The sequence below is a fragment of the Etheostoma cragini genome, chromosome 5 (genome assembly GCF_013103735.1).
Source record: "Etheostoma cragini isolate CJK2018 chromosome 5, CSU_Ecrag_1.0, whole genome shotgun sequence".
Classification (NCBI taxonomy): Eukaryota; Metazoa; Chordata; class Actinopteri; order Perciformes; family Percidae; genus Etheostoma; species Etheostoma cragini.
The window spans coordinates 8,545,688-8,567,406 of record NC_048411.1 but is presented as its reverse complement, the minus strand read 5'-3'; the positions used below and the strand labels follow the sequence as shown (position 1 = coordinate 8,567,406).

At 39.9% G+C, this 21,719-nt stretch overlaps 1 protein-coding gene and 1 long non-coding RNA gene across 3 annotated transcripts in view; both read right to left on the bottom strand.

Moving 5' to 3' along the window:
• LOC117944741 overlaps window positions 1-17,587 on the bottom strand; it is a 21,413-nt gene extending 3,826 nt beyond the window's left edge. The window contains exons 1-2 of the long non-coding RNA XR_004656643.1: window positions 17,501-17,587; window positions 1,196-1,205 (exon numbers count right to left, since the gene is read on the bottom strand). This is a non-coding gene — a long non-coding RNA (uncharacterized LOC117944741). The remainder of the gene's footprint in view (window positions 1-1,195; window positions 1,206-17,500) is intronic.
• si:dkey-90l8.3 (LIM domain transcription factor LMO4.1) lies at window positions 9,163-13,040 on the bottom strand. Of its 2 annotated transcripts, XM_034871821.1 has the most exons (6): window positions 12,667-13,040; window positions 12,026-12,047; window positions 11,685-11,924; window positions 11,473-11,569; window positions 10,913-11,071; window positions 9,163-9,767 (listed from the first exon to the last, which is right to left on the bottom strand). In XM_034871821.1, coding segments are annotated over exons 2-6 (507 nt in total). In that variant the 5' UTR covers window positions 12,028-12,047; window positions 12,667-13,040; the 3' UTR covers window positions 9,163-9,758. The 2 variants fall into 2 exon arrangements, with proteins under 2 accessions (XP_034727712.1, XP_034727713.1); XM_034871822.1 differs by lacking the exon at window positions 12,026-12,047 and having other exon boundaries at window positions 12,667-13,037.
• Window positions 17,588-21,719: the final 4,132 nt, after the last annotated feature.

Here is a 21,719-nt window from a genome sequence, read left to right as displayed (position 1 = left end):
CCCCCCCCCCCCCCCCCCCCCATCTGCTTCTGTTGTGAATGATGAGAAGTTCAGGCTCTCACACCAGTTAAAGCTCAACCTAGATCTACTGACGGAGCATTTTTCTAGACCCTGCAGCTCGCTAACATCGACTTCCTCCGAGATAAAAATAGTCTGACATAAGGGGAATGATATATGATCTCAGTCATTCATCTAAATTGGACAAATGAGGCCCACACGTCTGAGCTGTGAAAGACCCCCCCAATAGGACTGAATGAATGGGCCAATGTATGGGAAGTGGTGCGTGTGTTGAGTACATGCACACACACATTTAGTGTGGATTTTCATGTGAGAATCTATCTATTTTAATGTGAGAAAGTCTGTGCATGCATGCAAGTGTGCGTGCATGTGTGTGTGTGTGTGTTTGTGTGTGCGTGTGTGCAGTAATATGTGACCTTTCATAGCATTAACAGAAGTGTGTGTGTGTGTGTGTGTGTGCGTGTGTGTGTGTGTGTGTCGTTATGCACGGCTCTTCGTGTTTTTGTGTAAGAGCGAGAGAGTGAGTGAGTGATTGTTGCATCTGCTCCTCATTAAAGGGCGCTAATGAACGCACGTGTGTTCCACCTGGTTCGGTGGAGTGGGGGGTTGATGAGGGCCTGGCCTTTCCCAGCTCTCCTATCGTAAAAACTGTCTCAAGACACACAGGCGAGCTTGATCCCCAGACGCTCATCTGACAACAGTTTGGCAGTTCCTCCTCTAATGATGGAGGTGATGCTCGGCGGCGGCCCTGCGGGATTGTGACTACCTGGAAAAAAACAAGATTGGCATTACAGAGGAGTACTTGATAAGAGCCAGGGTCTACTGGAATTACACTTACACTGGAAAAGTCCAGAAACATTAGTTTTAGTGTTCAAAAGCTCATTTGACAAGCTTTGACTGGCATATGAGCTTTTGAACACTGATACTAATGTTTCTGGACTTTGCCAGTATGCAATGTGTTAGAATGAGAATTTCACTCACATCACAAACAGAAATGGTATTGTCTGTCCAGTGCTTTGCTTCCATTTGTCCAGGTTTTGACATACCTTTCCTAAAGCTATCTGCCTGATTTGCCTAATTGTCAAAACAATAGAGGTACAGTAAGTGAAATTGGTTTGAGTCAGGTAACCATCATGGTCATGGTTAAAATGTTGCCTGTGGATGGGAAATGGGAAACAAACAGAAGACTCATGTGTCAAAGTCAGACTCTTTGTCAACCTATCTACCCCCCCTTACAACCTTCCCCATGAAGGTTTCACAGTTTATGACTTTACCTTCACCTTTACTCCCAACAAACAAAGAGACATAATTTACCAGCTGCTAGAAGTCATTTTGGGGAAACACATATATATACTGTATAGTATGTATAATATACAACAGATGTTAGTTAGTTTTTCTGGTGAGAGGTGGCAACCTAAAATGTTACCAAGTTCTACGATAGGTCCGACATCTGTCTGCTACAACAAGTCCTCCAACCTATTCAACCAATATACAATAGTTTGTTTATTCCAACCCTATTATACAACCCAAAATACTGTTTTATAAAGTAGCACCCCTACCAGTGGCAGGAGATCAACACATCCTTAGTCTCACATTCAGACCTTCCTCCACAGCGCTGCGGAGGAGAGTCTGGCATATGTATTCCATTTGCCTAGGAACTCAGAAGCAAGTACAGAAATGTTGAAGAAGTTCCACCGTTCCATTTACAAGTCCAGTTTTCATGGTTTTATTAGTTCTAGCCAGTTTAGCCATCGTTAGCTATGCCAGTTTATTAGAGATTGGTAGATTGGTCATCAACCAATTGGAAGGTTAGTGGTTTGAACTGCCCTGCAGTTCCATGGTTCAGTGTCTTTTGACAAGAGACTGAACCCTGAGAGTGTAAATGTGTGTGAGTGTGTAACTTTTCCTCAGATCTCTGCAGGGTAAATCCAGACAGCTAGCAAGAAACATGACTCATAATGGTTACAGCAGTGGGTATAATGAAATTACATGAAATTCTCAACGGCACCGGAGCAATCCCAGAAGAACGCCGTGGATATAGACTAACACGTCCTCAATGATCATAGTTTTAAATCATAATAATAAAACTGGTTAAAGTGGTTTGGGTTAAAGTAAGTATAAGTATTTGTTATGTAACAAATAACGCACCGAAACATTCTCTATTTTAGATTTAGATTAACAGGACAGACAACTGAACCACTAGGGGCGTTAATTCATTAAACGCTACTGTGTAATAAAGTGAAGGGACAAATTACCTGGATCGTGCTATGGTTTGGAGTTGTTGTTGCTCTTTGTTCTGGAAGAATAACGGGTTAATGTGATTGTTAAAGAAGTCCTGCATTTAACTTCTTCTCTTTTCCTTGTTTGCTTTCCACCTATCAATAAAGGTTAGATTTGTTTTGGCTCATTGAGATAGACATGTGTTGTTTTTTTTAAGCGAAATACTGCATATGAGAAATAGCGTTCATTAAAGCCACAAATACAATTCAAACCATCACTCTGCAGTGTTATGCAATACATTTCAGTTAAATAGGTTCTGTAAGCTCAGATAATTTCACTTGTTTTCCATGGCATCAGACTGAAAAATAAGCTTATTTATAAATCACTTTTGAGACAAAGTTACAAAGTGCAATACGAGTTAAAGCAATAAACCAAAATGAAAAAGTGATACAACTGCAATGATAAAATGAACAGATTATAAATCACAGAGGACAGTAAAAAAATGAACACATAATAGAATGACAATCAGAAAGAGGATAGCAATCAATCAAACACAAAAACAAAGTAGAGGCGAGTTTGTAAAGGTTTTGAAGGAGTGATTTGCAGGAAGTGACTGAAGACGTTTGGCAGCTTCTTGCACAGAACTGGTGCCCGGCTGAGGAGCCCCGCTCTACTAAGCACTTCTCTCCATCGGAAACCAAGTTGTCTTCTAATTAAATAAGGGCATTCTGCTTAATTTCAATATTCATGTGCTTCTTTTTGTGAAAGCAGATGACATTTTAATGAAAATCATAACCATTGTTCACAAGATAACTCCGCTCCTGTCCAAACTGTTGCCTCATGTCTAATTGCTGTATAATTACACAGGAGGCAAAAAGCAAATCTACCATTATCATGCTTTGCATTCTGGATACTAAGCTGACGGTGTCAGCAGAGCACTTCAGGGAAAAGGGGTGTAAACTGGTTCTTCAATCACTTTGCAAACAACCTTCTGCTGTCTGTGAGTCTCTGCGGTGGGATCGGGGTTCTCCCAAAGCTAAGGTTGGTAGTGATACAGCACCCCTGTGTACTCACCTAACAAAAGGTACTGCTGGGAACATCATCATCACAAACCCACAAAGTGGAGGTGTAACCATTTTAAAAGTTTTAAATGTAAGCTTGACAGAGATGGTTTTGTGAAGACAGAAAAAAACAAAGCTGTGTATTTTGATGCCATTGATGGCTAACGTGAAGCCAATAATCTTGAGATTGCTGCTAAGTGGTCAGTACAGTCATATTGTAGGAAAATGTACAAACGTATATACGTAATATGCAGATATTTCAATAGCTAGCCAAAAAACAGGAAAAGTAATGCCACAGATGCTCACCGGCAACATTTAGATGAGTTTAAATTCCTCTGATTGATCATCAGGTTATATTTATAGTATTAGATTACTGTGAACCCCCTTAAATTGTGCGTTATGCGATATGTTTAATAGTGGTCACTACATACATTTAATAGTGTTCCTGACTGCTGGTTCTTCTGGCAAATACATAGCAAATGAATCATGTCATGCTAGCTTGTTGGAAAGGGGGCTAAATAATTTGGCAAGGGAAAACGTGGTCCTAGTGGTTTTGGAAACATATCCAGACATAATGGTTGCAGTTGCAGATTTGCATGTCATAGAAGACTGGACTGTTGGCCTTGGCAGAGGTCTGCGCCCTCTGATCAACCCCATAGTTATTATTGCATTCTGTACACTGGTGCAGTGCTTTGAAAGAGGACCCCCTATTAATTGGAATGGCATGCTGAGTCTCCCAATATGCCGTTGCTCGCTTTAGTACATTCAAGAACAGAGGAAGAAAGAGAGATTGGAGATGTTAAACTATAACAAAATCCAACCGTTGTAAGAACCAGTGATCTAACTTTCAGAATGAACGCTTTTGTTCCCAGAAATAGCCTGGTCCCAAACACAACGTGAGCAAATTACATGTAAACAGCATGGCTAAGGGGACGCAACTACAAAGTATGTCATGGAAGATGTATTGCTCGGGACCCAAGAAAGCGTAGTGTTGAGTGTGAAGTTGTTTGGATGAGCAGTTCTGGAGAAAGCAGAACAGGAGACCACGCGATTGGCCCGTTGCAAACAGAAATGTTTTGAACAGGAAGTGCACTAATAGATTGAATCATAGAGAGGATTGTTTATTCACTTTATGATACTACTAGTACTTCTAGGACTCTCTGCTACTAATAGAACGTACTCATCCATACATGTGTGGAGTTTGATCTTAATGACTCATTATTATCAGGTTATGGTCTTTCCAAAGACCAACAGTTTAGCACTAATCAATTCTATAATAACTCAATCAGATGGCGACTCTGACTGATTGAAATGAAAAACCAGTATCAGCCTTATTATCATCAAACCGATGCATCATTCTAACCATAGTTGGGGCATGGGAGTTGGAAGAGGAGATACATTTGTTGACTCATTCATCTGTCTCTTTCTCTCTATCTCTGCATACGCCATTCCTCAACGGTGACAGCCGTGGGTAATGACAGTTGAACGCTTGCTCGCTCCTCATTTGCTCGGAGCTGGCAGTGTAACAGTTCGCTCAGAACTCTTAAGTGCTTGTTAATTTAATATGCAAATAAGTCTCTTGTCAATCTGAACGCATTTTAATGAGAAAAGAAGCTGCTGCTTCCACGGGGCTGGGGCTCCTGCAGGTTTGACTGTGGCTGTGGGGGGGGGGGGGGGGGGGGGGGGGGGGGGGGAGGCCAGGGGCAGGTTGAACAGAGAGCACAGGAGAGGTGTGGCTGAATGATAGCAGTAAGACACTGAGGTACAATGTTTTAGGAACAGAGAATGGAAGCCCAGCTGGCACATTATGGAACATGCATGGCGGCTGGTTGCAGCCCGAGCAGGTGCAACACAAGGAGGTGACGCTGCTGTCACCTCCGCTCTGGCCTCCTCTGATCTGTGTCAGCCAGTGTTCCCAGTAGATAGAGCTTCAAAACAGAATCAGGTTATGAAAGGGAGCAAACACAAGCATCGGCCTGCACAAACATGATAGAGTGAAACACACACACACTCCTCTACCCACATCCCTCTGTTAATGACAGACCTTAGCTTAACCTCTGCCTACATATGGGTGGCGCAGTGTGCTGAAAGTAAGGTGAGCGTGTTATTGGGGGGGTGGGGGGTGGATTGCAGACAGTGTTAAGTCAAGCAGGAACCCTCAATGTTGCTAATTTATTTACAGATTTAATTAGATGGATAGAGCCCTCACAGATATAAGAAAGAGAGGAGAGATGTTGCCAGCGTTACAGCACTTTAATTATGGTAGCAGGCTCCTGATCCCTGCGCTCTGCTGTCTGGGGAGCCAGTTAATTAAAATCCTCATTATTTTACTTTTAATTAGTTCCCCCCTCTTTTGTTTCCTTTCACCATATGGCCGTGTTCCGTGGTCAAATTAACGTAATTGAGCTAATTAAGCCGATCACTTTAATTATTCAAAGCGTTCCGATTGGCCAGGAGAACTTTTCTCCCTCTCCCCTCCCTGACATTCCTCTATGAGGTTCAGAGTTGTAAAGTCGCTCTCTTTGTCATTATGCTCCTCTCCTCTATGCTGAAGGCTTTGAGTTATGGCTGCAACATGCCTCACTTCCTACATGTTCCAGCAGTGTCTCATGTTTCACTCCTGTACAATGTGGGGTATGCAGTGCCGCACTGGAGACCTCAGCGAATTCAAAGAGTATCTAGAAATCATCAGAACATTTAACACACTATGATTATGACAAATTGGGTGCGTTTTGGTAGTGGTTGGTAGCTATTTCCCAACAGTCATCAGTTGCACAGAGATTGGAGTTCACCAGAAATAGCTTTGGTAGCTCGAGCAGCTTTCAGAAGGATTGTCAGCACAGCTAAATGCCTTTAAAACACTATCATTGCATTTAAATGCTTGAATTTTGAAAATGGTGACAACCAGATGGCGCTTTTACAGCAAACATGCTTAGGTTGAGCTCAATGCCTAAGGGGGAACAAGCATTCACCAGCATTCACATGTGCATATCAGCATTCACCCTCAGCACAGACACACACACACACACACACACACCTTTTCATTGTCAGCTCATCTGTCTATTTTTCAGTCATGTGGAATTGTTTATATCCACAATCTAATTCAAACAATAGGAAGCTCAACTGTTGGATACAAGTTAAATACAAAGTCTTGGCTCAAAGTTATGATGTGTTTTTATATTCTTTATTTCATAACGAATGTAATGATGTACTGTATGTACATTACACAACTACACTACTTTTACATTGCTGTTCTAGTGAACCCTTCCGAGAAAAATCATAAGACAGGGAGCAACATTTCTAGATGGTTTGAAATATTCAGAGCATGAGTAATGATAAGCATTATAGCAGACAGAAAGTCAAACTTCATCAACACCATACGGAATCAAGACAAATTTAGTCCATAAAGATGATGGTGCTGGCCACAAATCTCACAGAGCTCAATTGAACTGATAAGCCTTGCACCTACTGCGCTGTGATTAAAAGGGCAAAGGTTACTGAAATTATCAGTTAACTCAAACATTTTAACTTACCAATATGAAAATCTGTGTTATTTGTGTCTAGATGTATCCTTCACCCTAATACAGTCCATGGCATTTTAATTGTGATGCATTACATTTAAAAAAGCGTCCATGGTTGTTTTTGTGTTGATTCACCAAACAATTTCTGGCTGAGATTTTCTTTTTGTCTGTCCCCTAACTGACAATCTATACTGTTTGCCACATGCCCTCATCAAAGTAATTTCTGTGAGATATGTCACCACTTCAAAATACTTATGTGCACTAATTTATTCATCACAAAGCACCAAAACTTGATGAAAGTTTAAGAAGCTAGAAACAGTGCCACATCCCTTGACTGTGACAAGGCCAATGCTTTTCTAATTCTGTGGTTGTTTGAGTGCCAGTGAACAGTTTAGAGAGTTCACAGATTCAAAAGCTATGAATGAGCTATGAATGGTTTATTGAATCCCACGTTATATAGAAAAGAAGAATAACCACCCTAATACAGTTAAGTATTAATACTGGTGCCCCATTGGCATAGCATCTGTACAAGCTAAGATGTAGTATCACTAAAGGCAGTTGACATGTAATCTCATTGACATGCAGATGAAAAACACCAAAGTAATAATGAGCATTCAGCATTAAAGATGGAGTCAAAATGAAGTGAGAGCTCAATAACTCCATTGTGAAAACAATTATTAACCAAGTGGGACCTGGGCCTCTGTATTCTCCTGCTGTTCAGACTTTAGTTCACATCTGGCCACACAAAGCAGACTGGAGCGTCAGAGACGTGTAAGCTGACGCCAGCACATCGTCCAATTCCAAACAGTCCGTCTGGCGAGTCGTTTAAAAGAGCTTCTGGCTGACAGACCTGCGGCTCAGCATCAGAAGGGAGCTGGGCTAAAGGAGGGCAGCCATCTTGGATCTATTTCATAGGAGTGTCTTGGCAAGAAGGAGGCTTCACGGCTCCTCTTCATCATGTAAAAATATCCTGGCATCATCGTGTGTCTTCACAGTGTGAGGTGGAGGAGCTCAGGCAATTACACTCATCTGCATGTGTTAATATGATTAATTAGCAGGAATAAACACTTTCCTATGACACGGGCTACATGGTGAGCCACACACCTGCAGAAGCTCCGATAGAAGACAACGCATCACGGCAAAGAGCCTTTTCATGGGACCCGCTAATTGGCATTTGAAAACGTTCCGGCTAATTAGAAAAAAGGCAGATGAGGCTTGATTAGTTTGAATGCAAAGTGTAACTTGTGGTGCGGTGGGACTGGGGAATGTGCCGGGGTTTTATTTCTTCACCATCACGATACAAAGATAATTGTAATTGTGATCATTTGCATACGTTAATGAATTTGTGTGACGCTTCTTGATCAGACGTGGAAGAAATAATTGATGCGGTATCAGCACCTACCATGACAAGTGGGACGTTTTGAAATAGCTAAGCGCATTAAGGTGTGAGTTTGATGGCTGCCATGTTCCCAGGCAAGGTGTGAAAGTAGTGCAGATCCTATCTTCTGCTTCCTACCGCAGCTATCACACTAAGATTAACTTCCAACCTCCGACGCTATGCTGAGACCATAAATTGTTACATAGCATTAGAAAGGGACACAGAGTTAGAGCGAATTAGAAGCAGTTTAGGAAAATAATTTTCCGAAGCCATGCCGAGAGCAGCGGCGAACAAAGAGCTGCATTTGAAATAAACCAGTCTGTGTCAGAGCTTTAATTAGAACATAGTAAACAGTAAATACATCAGATTGTTTTAAATGCCCTGGATGTAGAGGGGGCCGCTCCCCTTTAATTAGCCTGCTTTAAGATTAAGCTTTATTAGAGGCAGACAGCCACCGAGCCAGTCAGCCACGGGATATGCCCCAAGTTCAGCCTCCCAAGAGCTCCAGCAGCACAGATACAGGGCTCATGTTTAATTGCTTCTGTAAATGGTCAGAGCTCAAGCCCCCTAATTCCATTCCTCAGGGTAATCAGGCATGTTTTCACCATACAGGGCTAAAGAGAGCGAGAGAGAACAGTCACATCCACCATGCTAGGTACCATGCAATACAATGCCACTCTTATGCTGCTAAGGGGCTTCAAAATGACCTCACCTCACTCCGTGACATGTTACAGAGAAATCATTTTAATAGGATTTTTGATTCTAACTTTTTATTGATTTTAAAACTTTGTTTTTCACACATTGAACCAGCATCTGATAAAGAAAAAAAACTCTACAGAAGAAATGAAACAAAACCTTTACTGGATCATTTTAGTCCTTTGTGCAGGGCGTCTGAAAAAAAAAGTAATCATACAGTAACATTCGATTTTGGTGATTTCTGAGTGTTTAAAAAGTTTCTGGCATGTTTTGTATTTTAAAACTAGTTTCAAGATTGCCTATGACTGAACATTTTCAGATACTCCGATTTTTGCCACCCATCAATTTTGTATTCAATCCTCAGTGTGTGCGATCTCAGATTTACATATACAAGAGCGAGATCAAGAGTTCGTTAAAAACACTGACGCTCAGGGGAAATAATGCCACATGGCACAAGCAAAGCTTTGACAGTCATTTTACAGCAGTCCATCAAGTGCTCATTCAAGCATCTTTTATTCCCTCTTCCAATCGGCGCAGGCTTTCATTCTCATTGCTTTCCAGCTTTCTCTAAATCCCGAAGAAGCCTTTTGCTAGTGCAGTCCACACATAATGTAGGTGTTTGATGATGCACAGATCACTCTAATATTCAACACAACATAAATGTGACTTTGTATGGGGTATATAAAGTCTCTGATATGGTAACAAACGGGGATCCTGGTGAGAAATTGCTTCCTCCCCGGGGAAAAGAGGCGGGGCAGTGATGAGAATCCACAACAATAACGACAGTAGCAGGAACAAAGTAGTGCACCGAAGAGAAGTGAAGCTCAGGTAGGAAGGCGAGGGCAACACACAGCACTCAGGAACTCAGCATACCTGCAGACAAGACAAGAGAGAGGAAAAGGGTCAGTGTCCCTTCCACAACGGACACTTCAGGGTCCTCTTTATGGCCTTCTGGTTGTGTCAATACAAAGCCCCATAGACGTTTCTTTTTAAATGTTTCTGTTCGCTTATAGACCCCCCACATAAACACATCAATCACATCTATAATATAACACCTATTTCAGGCCTAATTGTACAATAATAAAATACAATATGACATTTAAGCATTTGTCAGATTTTAATTATATAAATAGTGCCCATCACTTTTATGTTCTGATATATTATAACATTGGATTATATTTATTTAAGTAATATCTAAGTGTTGTAGCTGGTCATGATGGAGCTAGTTTTGAACTTTAAACACAAAAGGAATTGAACAAACTCTTCATTCTAATCCCAACCGGTCGTCAGACACCGCCTACCAAGAGCCTGGGTCTGACCGAGGTTTCTGCCTAAAAGGAAGTTTTTCCTCGCCACTGTCGCACTGTTGCTTGCTCTGGAGGAAACTACTGGAACTGTTGGGTCCTTGTGGATTCTGGAGTGTGGTCTAGACCTGCTCTATCTGTAAAGTGTCTTGAGATAACTCTTGTTGTGATTTGATACTATAAATAAAATTGAATTGAATTGAATTGAATTGTTTCAGATGGTATTTCATAAGATGACAATATGTTGTGTGTGTGCAACATATTAATTTGTAGGAGTAGAAGTATAAAATAGCATAAAACGGTATTCCAGAGGAGTAAAAGTACCTCAAAAATGCATTTACAGTACAGTAATGTACATTCCACCATTGTTATTTGTATGTTCATTATCTTTTTCTTTGAGTGTTTTTCACATATTCTTCCTACTGTTATTTTTCAGACTCTTACACTATAAGTGTTTTTTTTTTAAATTCCATTTCTGATCATTGTAGTGTAAACACTGTTGATTGCACTACTATTTTTTTAACCCACTTTGCTGCATCGTTTTCTTCCATTAATAACATTGTCAGCTGTGGTAGCCATTTTCCCATATGTTGATATTCTATTATTATTATATTATTCAACTTACAGAACAGTGTTTTTTATGTAAAGGGAATTTATGCTGTGCAGTAAATACAGATGGTTCTGTAGAGTCGTGTCAAGAACCCCTTTATTTACCTTCTGGTCTGTCAGCACACTGTTGCTCTGAAGTGGAGGCAGGTGGCTGCTGAGTATGACAGCGCCGGGTCTGTCGTGCTCACAGAAGATTGTACCGTTGATGTAATGGAAGCGATCGCCAGGCATCAGTCTGTTTCTACAGGTGGCACAGCTGAAACACTGCAGAGGAGCAGGAAAAAAAGACAAAGGGTCAGACATGGAAATAGATCAAGTTCAGGCCACTAAAGCTTATTAATATATAATGACCATAGTATCAAGAGTTGAGATAAAACTGTGAGAAACTGAAATATAAATATGAATGAAAATATTAAACAGTAGTCTAATCTGTTGTAAAAAAAACATTTTTATTAATATTAATATTTTTATATATCTTAATGCATAATCTTAAATTATGCATCAATCAAAGTTTTAAACTGAATACATGTGGTAAAAAATATGGAGGGCACAAGTAATTTCTCTCCTAATACTGAGGGGACTGTCTCTCAGCCCCAAATCCCAGATGTTTCAGTCAAACAAGCAGCGGGAGACAAAGCGCGGTGATGTGAGGGCTGGGGATTTACCTTGAGGTGGTAAACATTTCCCTGCGCCCTCATCACCATTTCGTTGGCTGGGATCGACTGGCCGCAGGCGCTACACGCCCCGCTGTGCCCGAACAGTCTGCAAACACAAAAATCACAGATTGCACAGTCTGTACAGCCTCCACAATCTAAAACCAGCAGCATCCTCTCCTCCTCCTCCTCCTCCTCCTCCTCCTCCTCTTCCTTCCTCTCACCTGATGTAGTCGCTCCGACACAGAATCATGCCCCCTTTGCTGTAGCAGGTGGTGCCAATGTCCCCCAGCTGGGCTTGGCAGCAAGAGCACTTGAGGCAACGAGTGTGCCAGTAGCGCTCCATGGAGAAGAGCAGGAAGCGATCGGCGATCTTCCCCCCGCATCCTGCACACGACCTGGGGGCCGGCTGTACACCTGGCGCTTGGCTGTTCACCATGCTGATGTGGGCCTTCAAAAGGCTCCTAGACACACAGTATAGAGGTTTGAGAACTGAGACAGGTAGAACGCCAAGACACAGCTAATGATCACCTCTTCACCGTTTGAAGATGACATAAATACTCATATGCTGACTTCTTGTAAAATGTCTGAAATAATAACTCTTTTGTGTAAAGTCTATATATTTCTGTTTCCATTAATTGATATTCCTTTTGTATTTATACACACACACACACGCACACGCGCACACACACACACACAGTTCAGCATGACTGCAACTGATTGTTAGCATGGTCACTTTTAAAGCTGTAACAGGTTGACCTAGTCACTAATGTACTGATCAATACAAGAAGGAACAACTGATAATGTCAAGAATACGTCTCTGCACACTGTATGCAGCACATCAAATCAAGTCGAATATATTAGAAGTGTGTTCTGTTTTGTAGGCTGAAGGAATTACAGGCATTATGTCAACGGTGTATTTTGATGTGCTGAGGGAAAAGGGAAAGTCACCTAATGGGACTTTTGGAAGAGTGCCATTATTGAGAATAGGCCTTCATGTAACGTGAATAACCTACTAGAAGCATTATAAGCGTAAGCGTTTTATCTGCATTTCATAGTTATAATTCTTTATAAAAGGTACGATACTACATAGTATCTAAATACATTTTTAGCTTTACGTGACTTGTTTACAACCACCTAGCTTAAAAGAAAGCTGTGAATGCGCGCGCGCAGGGAAAAGGGAAAGAGGAAAACGAGACATGTTACCTTGCCGAGCCAAAGGTTTTCCTCCTGCGTTGAAGTTTGAGAAGATGGAAAAAATATTTCACAAGAACCACGACACGCGTACAGTTGAAATACTTAGACTTGACATGTTCTGGTCTCCATAGCTTTCCAGAAAAAAAGGTAAAGCAGTACAACAATAAGCCCGGGACGGCACGTTGACGGTAATAGTTGAGCAAACTCTCACCGACATCCAGCTCCGAAAATTTATATCTAACGTTGCATGTAACCGTAAGGAGGAGACATGACGCAGCTTCTCTTCCTGTCCTCGCTTTTACAGCTGTCCATCTATCAACATTCCTTCATGTGTTTCTAACGCTTTTGACAGCGACACTATTCATCAAATTGCGCAAGGGGCTATTTAAATTACCAGGAGGGGACGTAACCGACATGAAGGGGGCAGCAGCCAATAGGAGTGCAGGGGGCGTAACCACAGTCAAAATGATTTATGAGTTCATAGTGGCTTATTAATATGCACATACACTTCCTCACCAGAGGATTTCACTGTTTGTGTTTGTGTGTGTGTGTGTGCGTGCACTATTGACAAGCTATATATATATATATATATATATATATATATATATATATATATAATATAGCTAATATATATATATACATATGTTTATCTTTTTAAATATAAATTACCTCCGTGGACCTCTTTTTTGATTCTTCAAATAACTTTATTGCTTTATTAATAGTTAATTAAGCAATTTGCTGACTTGTCTTCCTCCAAATTACCATTTGTTTGAAGAAGTAGTGTATACAAGAGACACATTTCAGAAAGTGAAAACCTGAATTGATATGTTTCAGTAGCATAGAGTAAAAGGTTCTACTCATGTAAAGAAATTATTTGTTGAGAAATGATACCCAGAAACAATATAATTTCAGCAAAAAATGTAAGTTGAGACTTTATGGTTATCAAAAACGCAACACATTTGTATAGGGCTCTTGGAAATGGTGTGTGTGTGTGTGTGTGTGTGTGTGTGTGTGTGTGTGTGTGTGTGTGTGTGTGTGTGTGTGTGTGTGTGAGTGTATGTGCCTTCCATTCATCAATATTTTGATACTGTTGTTAAAATCTTAGGTATAGCTATAATGGCCAAATAAAGCAACAACCATACCTGCATACACTGATAAAAGTATAATAGTGTATGGAATATGAGGAGGACAAATCTGATCTCTGTTTTTCTAATGCACTCCACGTCACAGGAAGGTCCAATAGCACTGCTGACTTTGATAGGGTAGGGATTTGTTGTTGCTCAAAGGCACTACAGCAAGGCAGAGGTGTCTCACCCTACTGTACCTTCAGTTGAGTTCCAGTAGAGGACAGCATCACACAATGTTGCAAGAAGCAGATGGGCAGGTTTGTACTGTACATCCTGATGTGTGGAATGAGAGAAAACCCAAACAGAGCAGCAACAGCACAAAGTGACTGTGAAAAGTTTCCCTAAAGAATCAGCAACCCCCTTTATTTTAATAAACTAGGCTTTCCACCTATGTTTAATCTTTAAATTAGCTTCTTAAATTTGGTATTGCAAAAAATGTTTGTCTGGAAACATTTGGTCAATAAATCAATATATGTTGGCTATACTCTATTGTCGCCCACTCAGTGACTTAACCACCTTTGTATGAAATTACAGAACAGGTTAGAACCAAAAGTATTAAAATTACTTGTTAGTGATGCTGCAGTTGATGTAAACACTATGCGCATCCACAACGTATACCGTAATGTCGCAGATTCCCAATGTGACCACTGGAGGGCGGTGAACACTTATGATTCTAAAAACATTCATCAACTTGATCAGCATTACGCAACATTTCCAGTGAAAACTGTCAAGATAAAAATCAATGTGCTTAAATGATCTTTCATGTTTTATTAAATGGTAATTTGTTTAAAACAATCGAAATCGAAAATTAGTTTAATCTCTACTGTATGTGTGCTTATTTCTATTCTTTCACTAGGGCAGTGTCCCCACAGATGTGACCCAGGTACACAGAGAACACTAAGTCTCCAAAGTACTGTATATACATTTGTTGTTTTGCACATGGGTCATTTACGTTAATGGATTGCATTGATGACATATTTGCTGCAGTTGAAGCAACAGCAGTGCAAGTATAAGAGAAGTGGTAGTATTTTAGGAATATGATAATGAATACTAATGTGCAGACTACTTGGCGCACATCACAATTACACAAACTATGTGTGTGTGTGTGTGTGTGTGTGTGTGAGTGTATGTGTGGCAAAACTTGCTATGGTGATTTGCCCAGTAGGGCAGTAGAGAAAGGAGGGGTAGACAGGTCAAACATGTTCATTTAATTATCATCATACCTCCAAGTTCCTTCTTTAATTCATAAACTGTGAGTCCAAACACCAAAATAGATAAGCGTCTGCCGAATACATTGTTGTGTTTTTCATGTTTGTGGTGTCTTAGATATACTGTAAGCAACAAGGAGCAAGTTATAAAAAAGGAACAGTCTGCCACTCGTCAGATATTTCTTGTCCTACGTATAGAGCTAGATTTGTTTCTTTATTACATGCAAGAAAATAAATGATCTGAGAGAGAGAAAAAAAAAATGTTTAAGAGAAAAAATTATCACACTGATCACAAAAAAGCATTTTATGAGATAAAAAAAAATGTTTGAGAGAAATAGTTTTCATGTCAATAGCAAAAAATAGGAATATTTGAGACTAAAAAAAGTCTTAATATAAATTTGATACTTTTTAAACTCTCAAATATATATTGGTTAGTTTGCTAACGCCAGCTTGCTATTCCACCAACAGTGAGCTCCAGGGGGTTGTGACGCTGCTACCGGGTCTGGAGCTCTCCGTGTCCCGCTGGAGATCCGATCAGGTCGAGGTTGGCAGCAAAGCTTTCTAGCAATGTTTCCACGTTGGCCGAGCCCCACTGACGGCGGTCCGTCTGCGGCTGAAGGACCTGGAGCTCACCGCCAGTGTTTCAGTGTGTCTGTTAAAACGTGCTTAGATAATTAAAAGGGATTTATCTAGAAGTGGGCTGGCTGCTAGTTAGCTAACGCTAGCTTCCAAGCTCAACTAAGGCAGCAGAGCTATGGCGGTCACACAATTTCCTACTTCCACTATATAAACAGCTGACGTTACGTCCCTGCTGGAGCTGTCAGCTTCTTTAGAGACTTCTAATGTTAGCTACATAATGTTCCCAACATTGTGAATAATCCAGGCCCAATAGAGCAGCGGGAAGTGTCAGGGAGAGAGTACAAGTATTTAACTTTTACTCATGATGATGGGAAGTCTGGTTAGCTTGACCGCAGTCAGCAGTTGCATTGGTGGTCAGTTCAGTGTCAGTGGTCAGTGTAACATTAACATTAGTCCACTAGTGCGACACATATAAATTGCACACATCAACAATATTCTCATCTCTGGGTTATCTTTCTGTAACATCATTTTGTAGAAACAACCCAGACTTGTTGCTCTTCGGATTGTGCATCCAATTAAACAACTATCTAATATTAAGCCTACAGTGTGTTAAAAGCTGAGCTGACTCATTCACGGGGAAGGCAGCTTCTTTTTACCCCCCATGCAGTGTCTTTTTGCCCTCCTGCCACTGGCTGAAGTCTTCCTACATTTGAACTCAAATGATGTATGAAGAGTGAAAATTATAGGCGAGAGAGCAATTTGTTTAGAAAAAAGGATCTTACAGCACTTCCCCACTCCGAGGTGTGATGTCCTCCCCTCTAGCATCTCAACATTCTGTCACATACAAACATATTAAAATTTCTGAAACTGTCTGAAAATTGGATGATACATAAACTGTGATTTTGTGAAAACCGTGCTTTATATCAGAATGCCCATTTAGCCCAAAAACAAGACCAAATTAGAGATTTTACATTGTATTCAAAATACAAATTTGGGTGCAACCATAAAAGCTAAGATTTCTATTCATGACACATTTAGTTAAGAGCTAATTATTAAATGTAAGCATGCTAACACACTACATAACTAAATTATACCTCCTAAACACCAGCATATCAGAATTGTCACTGAGCTGCTGTGCACAGCGATAGACTTATCAACACGTTGAGACAGTTCTGGATTGTCTTTTTCATAAGAATCACTGGTGTCATCGGCATAACATATGAACTATCTACCAAAGGAAATATTTTCTGGAGCAGGGATTAAGCCAAGAATTGATCTCAGGGGCCGACAGTAGTAGTCTCACTAGCATTATCATCAGCAGTAGTACTAGTAGAAGTAATAGTAGTAGCAGTAGTAGTATAGTAACATTAGCATTAACAGTAGCCAGTGATAACAGTCCAATAGTTTTAGTAGTGGTAGTCCTTTGAATCAGTGTTAATTCAAGGATATTTTAGGATCAATTTGTGATACACTGGTCATTTAAAAAGCTCAAGTTACTGTATTATGTGAACAGTTAACTTCATTCAGTTTTGTATGTGGCGTTTTCTTTTGCAGGGTGCAAAAATTCCAACACACAAAGTTCCTTATCGAGACCATTTTGCAGAGCCACCATCACTGTCTCCAAAACTTAGCCCAAGACGATTCGGATTGGTTTAAAGTAGAGATGGTCCGGTACCATTTTCCTGATACCGATTCTGATTCTTGAACTTGCGCATCGTCCGATACCGAGTACTGATCCAATACCAGTATGGTATGTCATATATTTTATTATGTTTTATGTCTACTACTGTCCCTGTGCGGATGTGATGTGATTTATATATTTGTCCTCAGTCTAGTTCAGGTTAAACTCTTTGTGAAACATGAACAAACCCAAAAAATGAATGCCACAGAACTTTATTTTTATAAATAAATAAAATATACATAAATAACATAACATAAATAATCTATTTTCACGTATATTTTCTTTAGGGCTTTATTTCGTGGTATCGGAACGGTACATAAATTCCAGTACTTCCTGATACCATACCAGCATTTTAGGCAGTATTGGAGGCAAACATCTCTAGTTTAAAGAAATGCAAATAACCCAGAGTGTTTTTTTCTCCTAACTAATGTATGTGTGGAGGGGGCAGACCTTACTCATTAGCGCTGTGGAGATAAGTCTAGCAATGCAACACTAACGTCACAATGTTTGCTTGACTTTGAATCTTCAGCCTTTGTGGAAATGTTGATTTTAGTTCCATAAAAGATGTTGGCTGTGACACTCTTAGAAGAGGATGAGTCATGTTCCACACATTCGTTTTCAGCAAAACAAGCCAATAACAATTCGTAAGGACACATGTTATTATCCCACATTGTGTTGGAAAGGAACCGCTTCCACACATCCTTTTCGGGGCATGCCGGTGTTGGGGGGGTTTCCTCTGCTGTGGTCAATGTTGCAGCCCGGGCCAACTTCCAACACTCTCTGAGGCCCTGTTGATTTCCGACATATTTCCTTTTCCTCTGTCAAGGCCATGCTGAAAGTAACAGCTCTCTGAGAGACTGGACAACACCTGTACCTTCCAGTCTGGGTTCCCGCCCAATATAAACCTGGCTGCCAAGATAACCACATTTATGAAGCCCCCACACTATGATGTGGATAGATCTTTCCATCCAAGGCTCTATTTTCTCTCTCTTGAGGGAAAGCACCTCAGTGTCATCTGAGTTTTGAGGTATTAGTTTAGAAATGAGTCTTTTGATAACTTCTATTACTGTCATGGAGTTGGGAATGGGGTTTTGCAGAAAGTATACTTCAGCAACTTGTTAATTTCACTGTGAAAATCCATGAATACCTCTGGGATTCTTTACAGTAATGGTAGAAGATTGTTATTTTTCACTCTGACTGCAGTTGTAACAAATGATCAGGTCATGCAAGAGCTAGTTATGGAATGTCATGAACAAGACAGAAACTATATATCAGGGCCAAGAACTGGTCTGTCAGTTGGCTTTTGTAGGCAAGTCTAAAGAAGCATCCACACCACAACGTGACTTTAGCATTACTAGTCCACATGTAAAATGTGAGGCCCAAAGATTGGTGACATAGTGACTACTTACTGGGCTAGTTGATGAACTGCTGTAGCTGGCATGCTAACTGTTAACTCTTGGACTAGTCGCCAGAAGCTTGCTTTTATTGTCTGTACTGTTGTTGTTTTTTCTTCCTCTTGGCATTTGTTCACCACTATCACATCAATTAAAAGTTATTAAAGAGGAAAAGTAAAGCTTGCTAACAGTTTACTATCTCATAACGTTTATGCAAACACAGTTGCACAGCTTATGGACTCCAATAAAACTTTGGACCATCAAATAGCAATCACTTGCTAATTACATTTATAGCTTAAAATAGCCTTAATGCATGTGATGCTTAATTCTGCATATTTGGTGCAAAGCGCTTACTGCTATGTATGTTCCTTTAGACCATTTTCCTGCTTATGTAGTTTGGTAACAATTTATACAACAGGTCCAAGAATTTCTGGAACACTCCCTGAAAAAGAGTGTATAGTTTTAAAGTATAGAACTGTAAAATGAATTCCAATTAATTTCTAGAGTAGAACTTTGAGTCTTTTACTCATTACAAAGCAGGTCTGAATCTTAAATGTATCTTTTCACGAAATTGTAATTTCCAGGCAAAAATGCCATGGAGTACATAAATATGTATTTACGTGATTTATTGGCTCTATCTTTATCCAGTTATTTAATACCTTATTTTAGAATACCTTTCCAGGAAATCCATCAAAGCTACTTATTACATATGAACTGCTCCCAACTCTGTAAACTACCCAGACATATTTATATATATGCACTCCTCTGGTTCTCATGCATTTCACTGAAATGCCAAGATGACTCTTAAACAAATAAGCCGTCAAATGTTGTCATGGGACACCAGCTCTTGTGTACAACAACTCTGTTTGAAGGATCATTTCCGGGAAATTTACACCAACTAAACAGCCCAAGCAGACAAACATCGTCATCAAGGTTAATGTTGAATGGTCTGAGTCAAATTGGAACGCCATCAGTGACGACAGCAAATGGTAAGGAAGTCTCCATGGTGAGATGGTATGCCATGTATGCTCTTTGGTTCCTGCCTATTGGTCAGATGGTAAAATAATTCAGCCTTGTTTGAAGGAGGACGCAGAGAGGGATACTATGTTTGATATATTGTCAGTTGAATTTACAATTGCTAGTCCCAATAAGAAAACATGCCAAAATCACTAACATTTAATCCAGCTAAAGTTAGAACACCCAGGATGAAAAGCATTCATTGGATTTGTAGGAGATAGCACTGACAATTGCATGGATTTAAGGTATGTTTTTTTGTGGACAGGTTTTCACGAAAGTTTCATTTATATCAAACATCACACGAGAAACTAATGCACTGTTTTCTGAGACTAATGACTTCATCTGAGACTCAAGAGTTGATCATGTTCTTTTAATCCTCCTTGTCCTCCTTGGCTACTAACAACTGCATGGAGAAGGGGTGGGGATGGTGGCTTTTTTCATGTGGACAGTTTTGTTGTCATTACTAAAAACTTCGCACTATAGCTTTAAGATACTGCCTGAAGTATGATCCCCCCCACACAATATATCTCTGGTCCAGTTATAAGTGGAAACTACACCAGTAGTTCTGACTAGGGCCAACAGTAGTGTTTCCTCCCTTCTTTCAGAAGGAGGCAGAGGCCAGGGTGAGGAATTTAGTAGTCCACCGTAATGTTTGTGCTCCAGAGCAAGCCGGAGCATTGTGCAAGGCCACAGGGCATCATGAACGCAGAGCCCTGGCTGAAAATGTGTGTGAATGTCTGAGATGCAGTTTAAGACACTAATGACACAGTTTAAGGGTTCCACTTTGACAACAGAGACCTGAAAAAGACAAGAGGGTGATGGATGCCAAACCAAAGATGCTGGTGTACACATCTTGCATCATGGCTGAACCACCAGGAATGTGTCAGGGTTAAATAAAACATTTGAGGTACCTGTACCTCCTTGATAATTTCCATTTCATGCTACTTTATACTTGGCAGTACAGTGGTTTTCACTCCGCTACATTTATTTGACAACTTTAGTTACTTTGTAGATTTTATTAATACAGGTAAGAGATTACAACATATTATTTCAACTGAATCTACACAGCAGTGTATGAAGTAATTAAAATGTGCTCCACTTTACCAACTGCAGCAAAGTGATATATATTATAATAATCCATCCATTATCCAATAACATGTATATTATTGTGAATATAATATATAATTACTTTTTATACTTTAGGAATATTTTCTGCCAATACGTTTGTACTTTTACTTAAGTAACGATTAGAATGTAGGACTTTTAGTTGTAACAGAGTATCTTTATACTCTGGTAATGCTACTTTTAAGTACTTTGAAGTACTTCCAACACTTCTCAGCAGGTAGAGAACAATCCATCAAAAGCTGTGACCTTGGTTGATGTATTTATTCACATACCTTGATAGGATCATTCTTTTTACCATTAACTATGTTTGCGAAAGGACATCCACTGTAGGCTCTTGTTGAATTGCTGGTATGGATTTTAAGATCTTCCTTCACCTAAAACTTTGGACTATAAAAGGTATGCTGGCCCTGCCTTTTAAGCAACTGTGACATTACAATTTGAAATGCATACGCTTAATGGGGATAATTAAGAGATTAATTTCTTACTTACTTTTTGCCACACTTGTTGTGATGTTGTTCTGTTCACCACTTTGGTCCAAACTGAAAAATCTCAAGAACTGATTGATGGCATGTGAAATTTTAAAGGATGTATCCAAATGACTATGATGAAAAACAAAAATGTTATTTAACACTATCCTCAGTTCAAATTTTAATTTGTCCACTACTTTGGTTTATGTCAAAGTAAATGCAAATAAATTCCTGCAAAACCAGTTAGTCTTATTATAATTTTATCTTCTCCCTGTTAACTTTAACAGCTTCAGTAGGAAAACTAATGATAAAATCCACACAATAGCAGAGATCACGGTGGGGATAAAATCCACAAAAATCTCACATGCATGTATTTATAAATAAACATATACACTCACCGGCCACTTTATTAGGTACACCTGTCCAACTGTTTGTTAACACTTAATTTCTAAGCAGCCAATCAC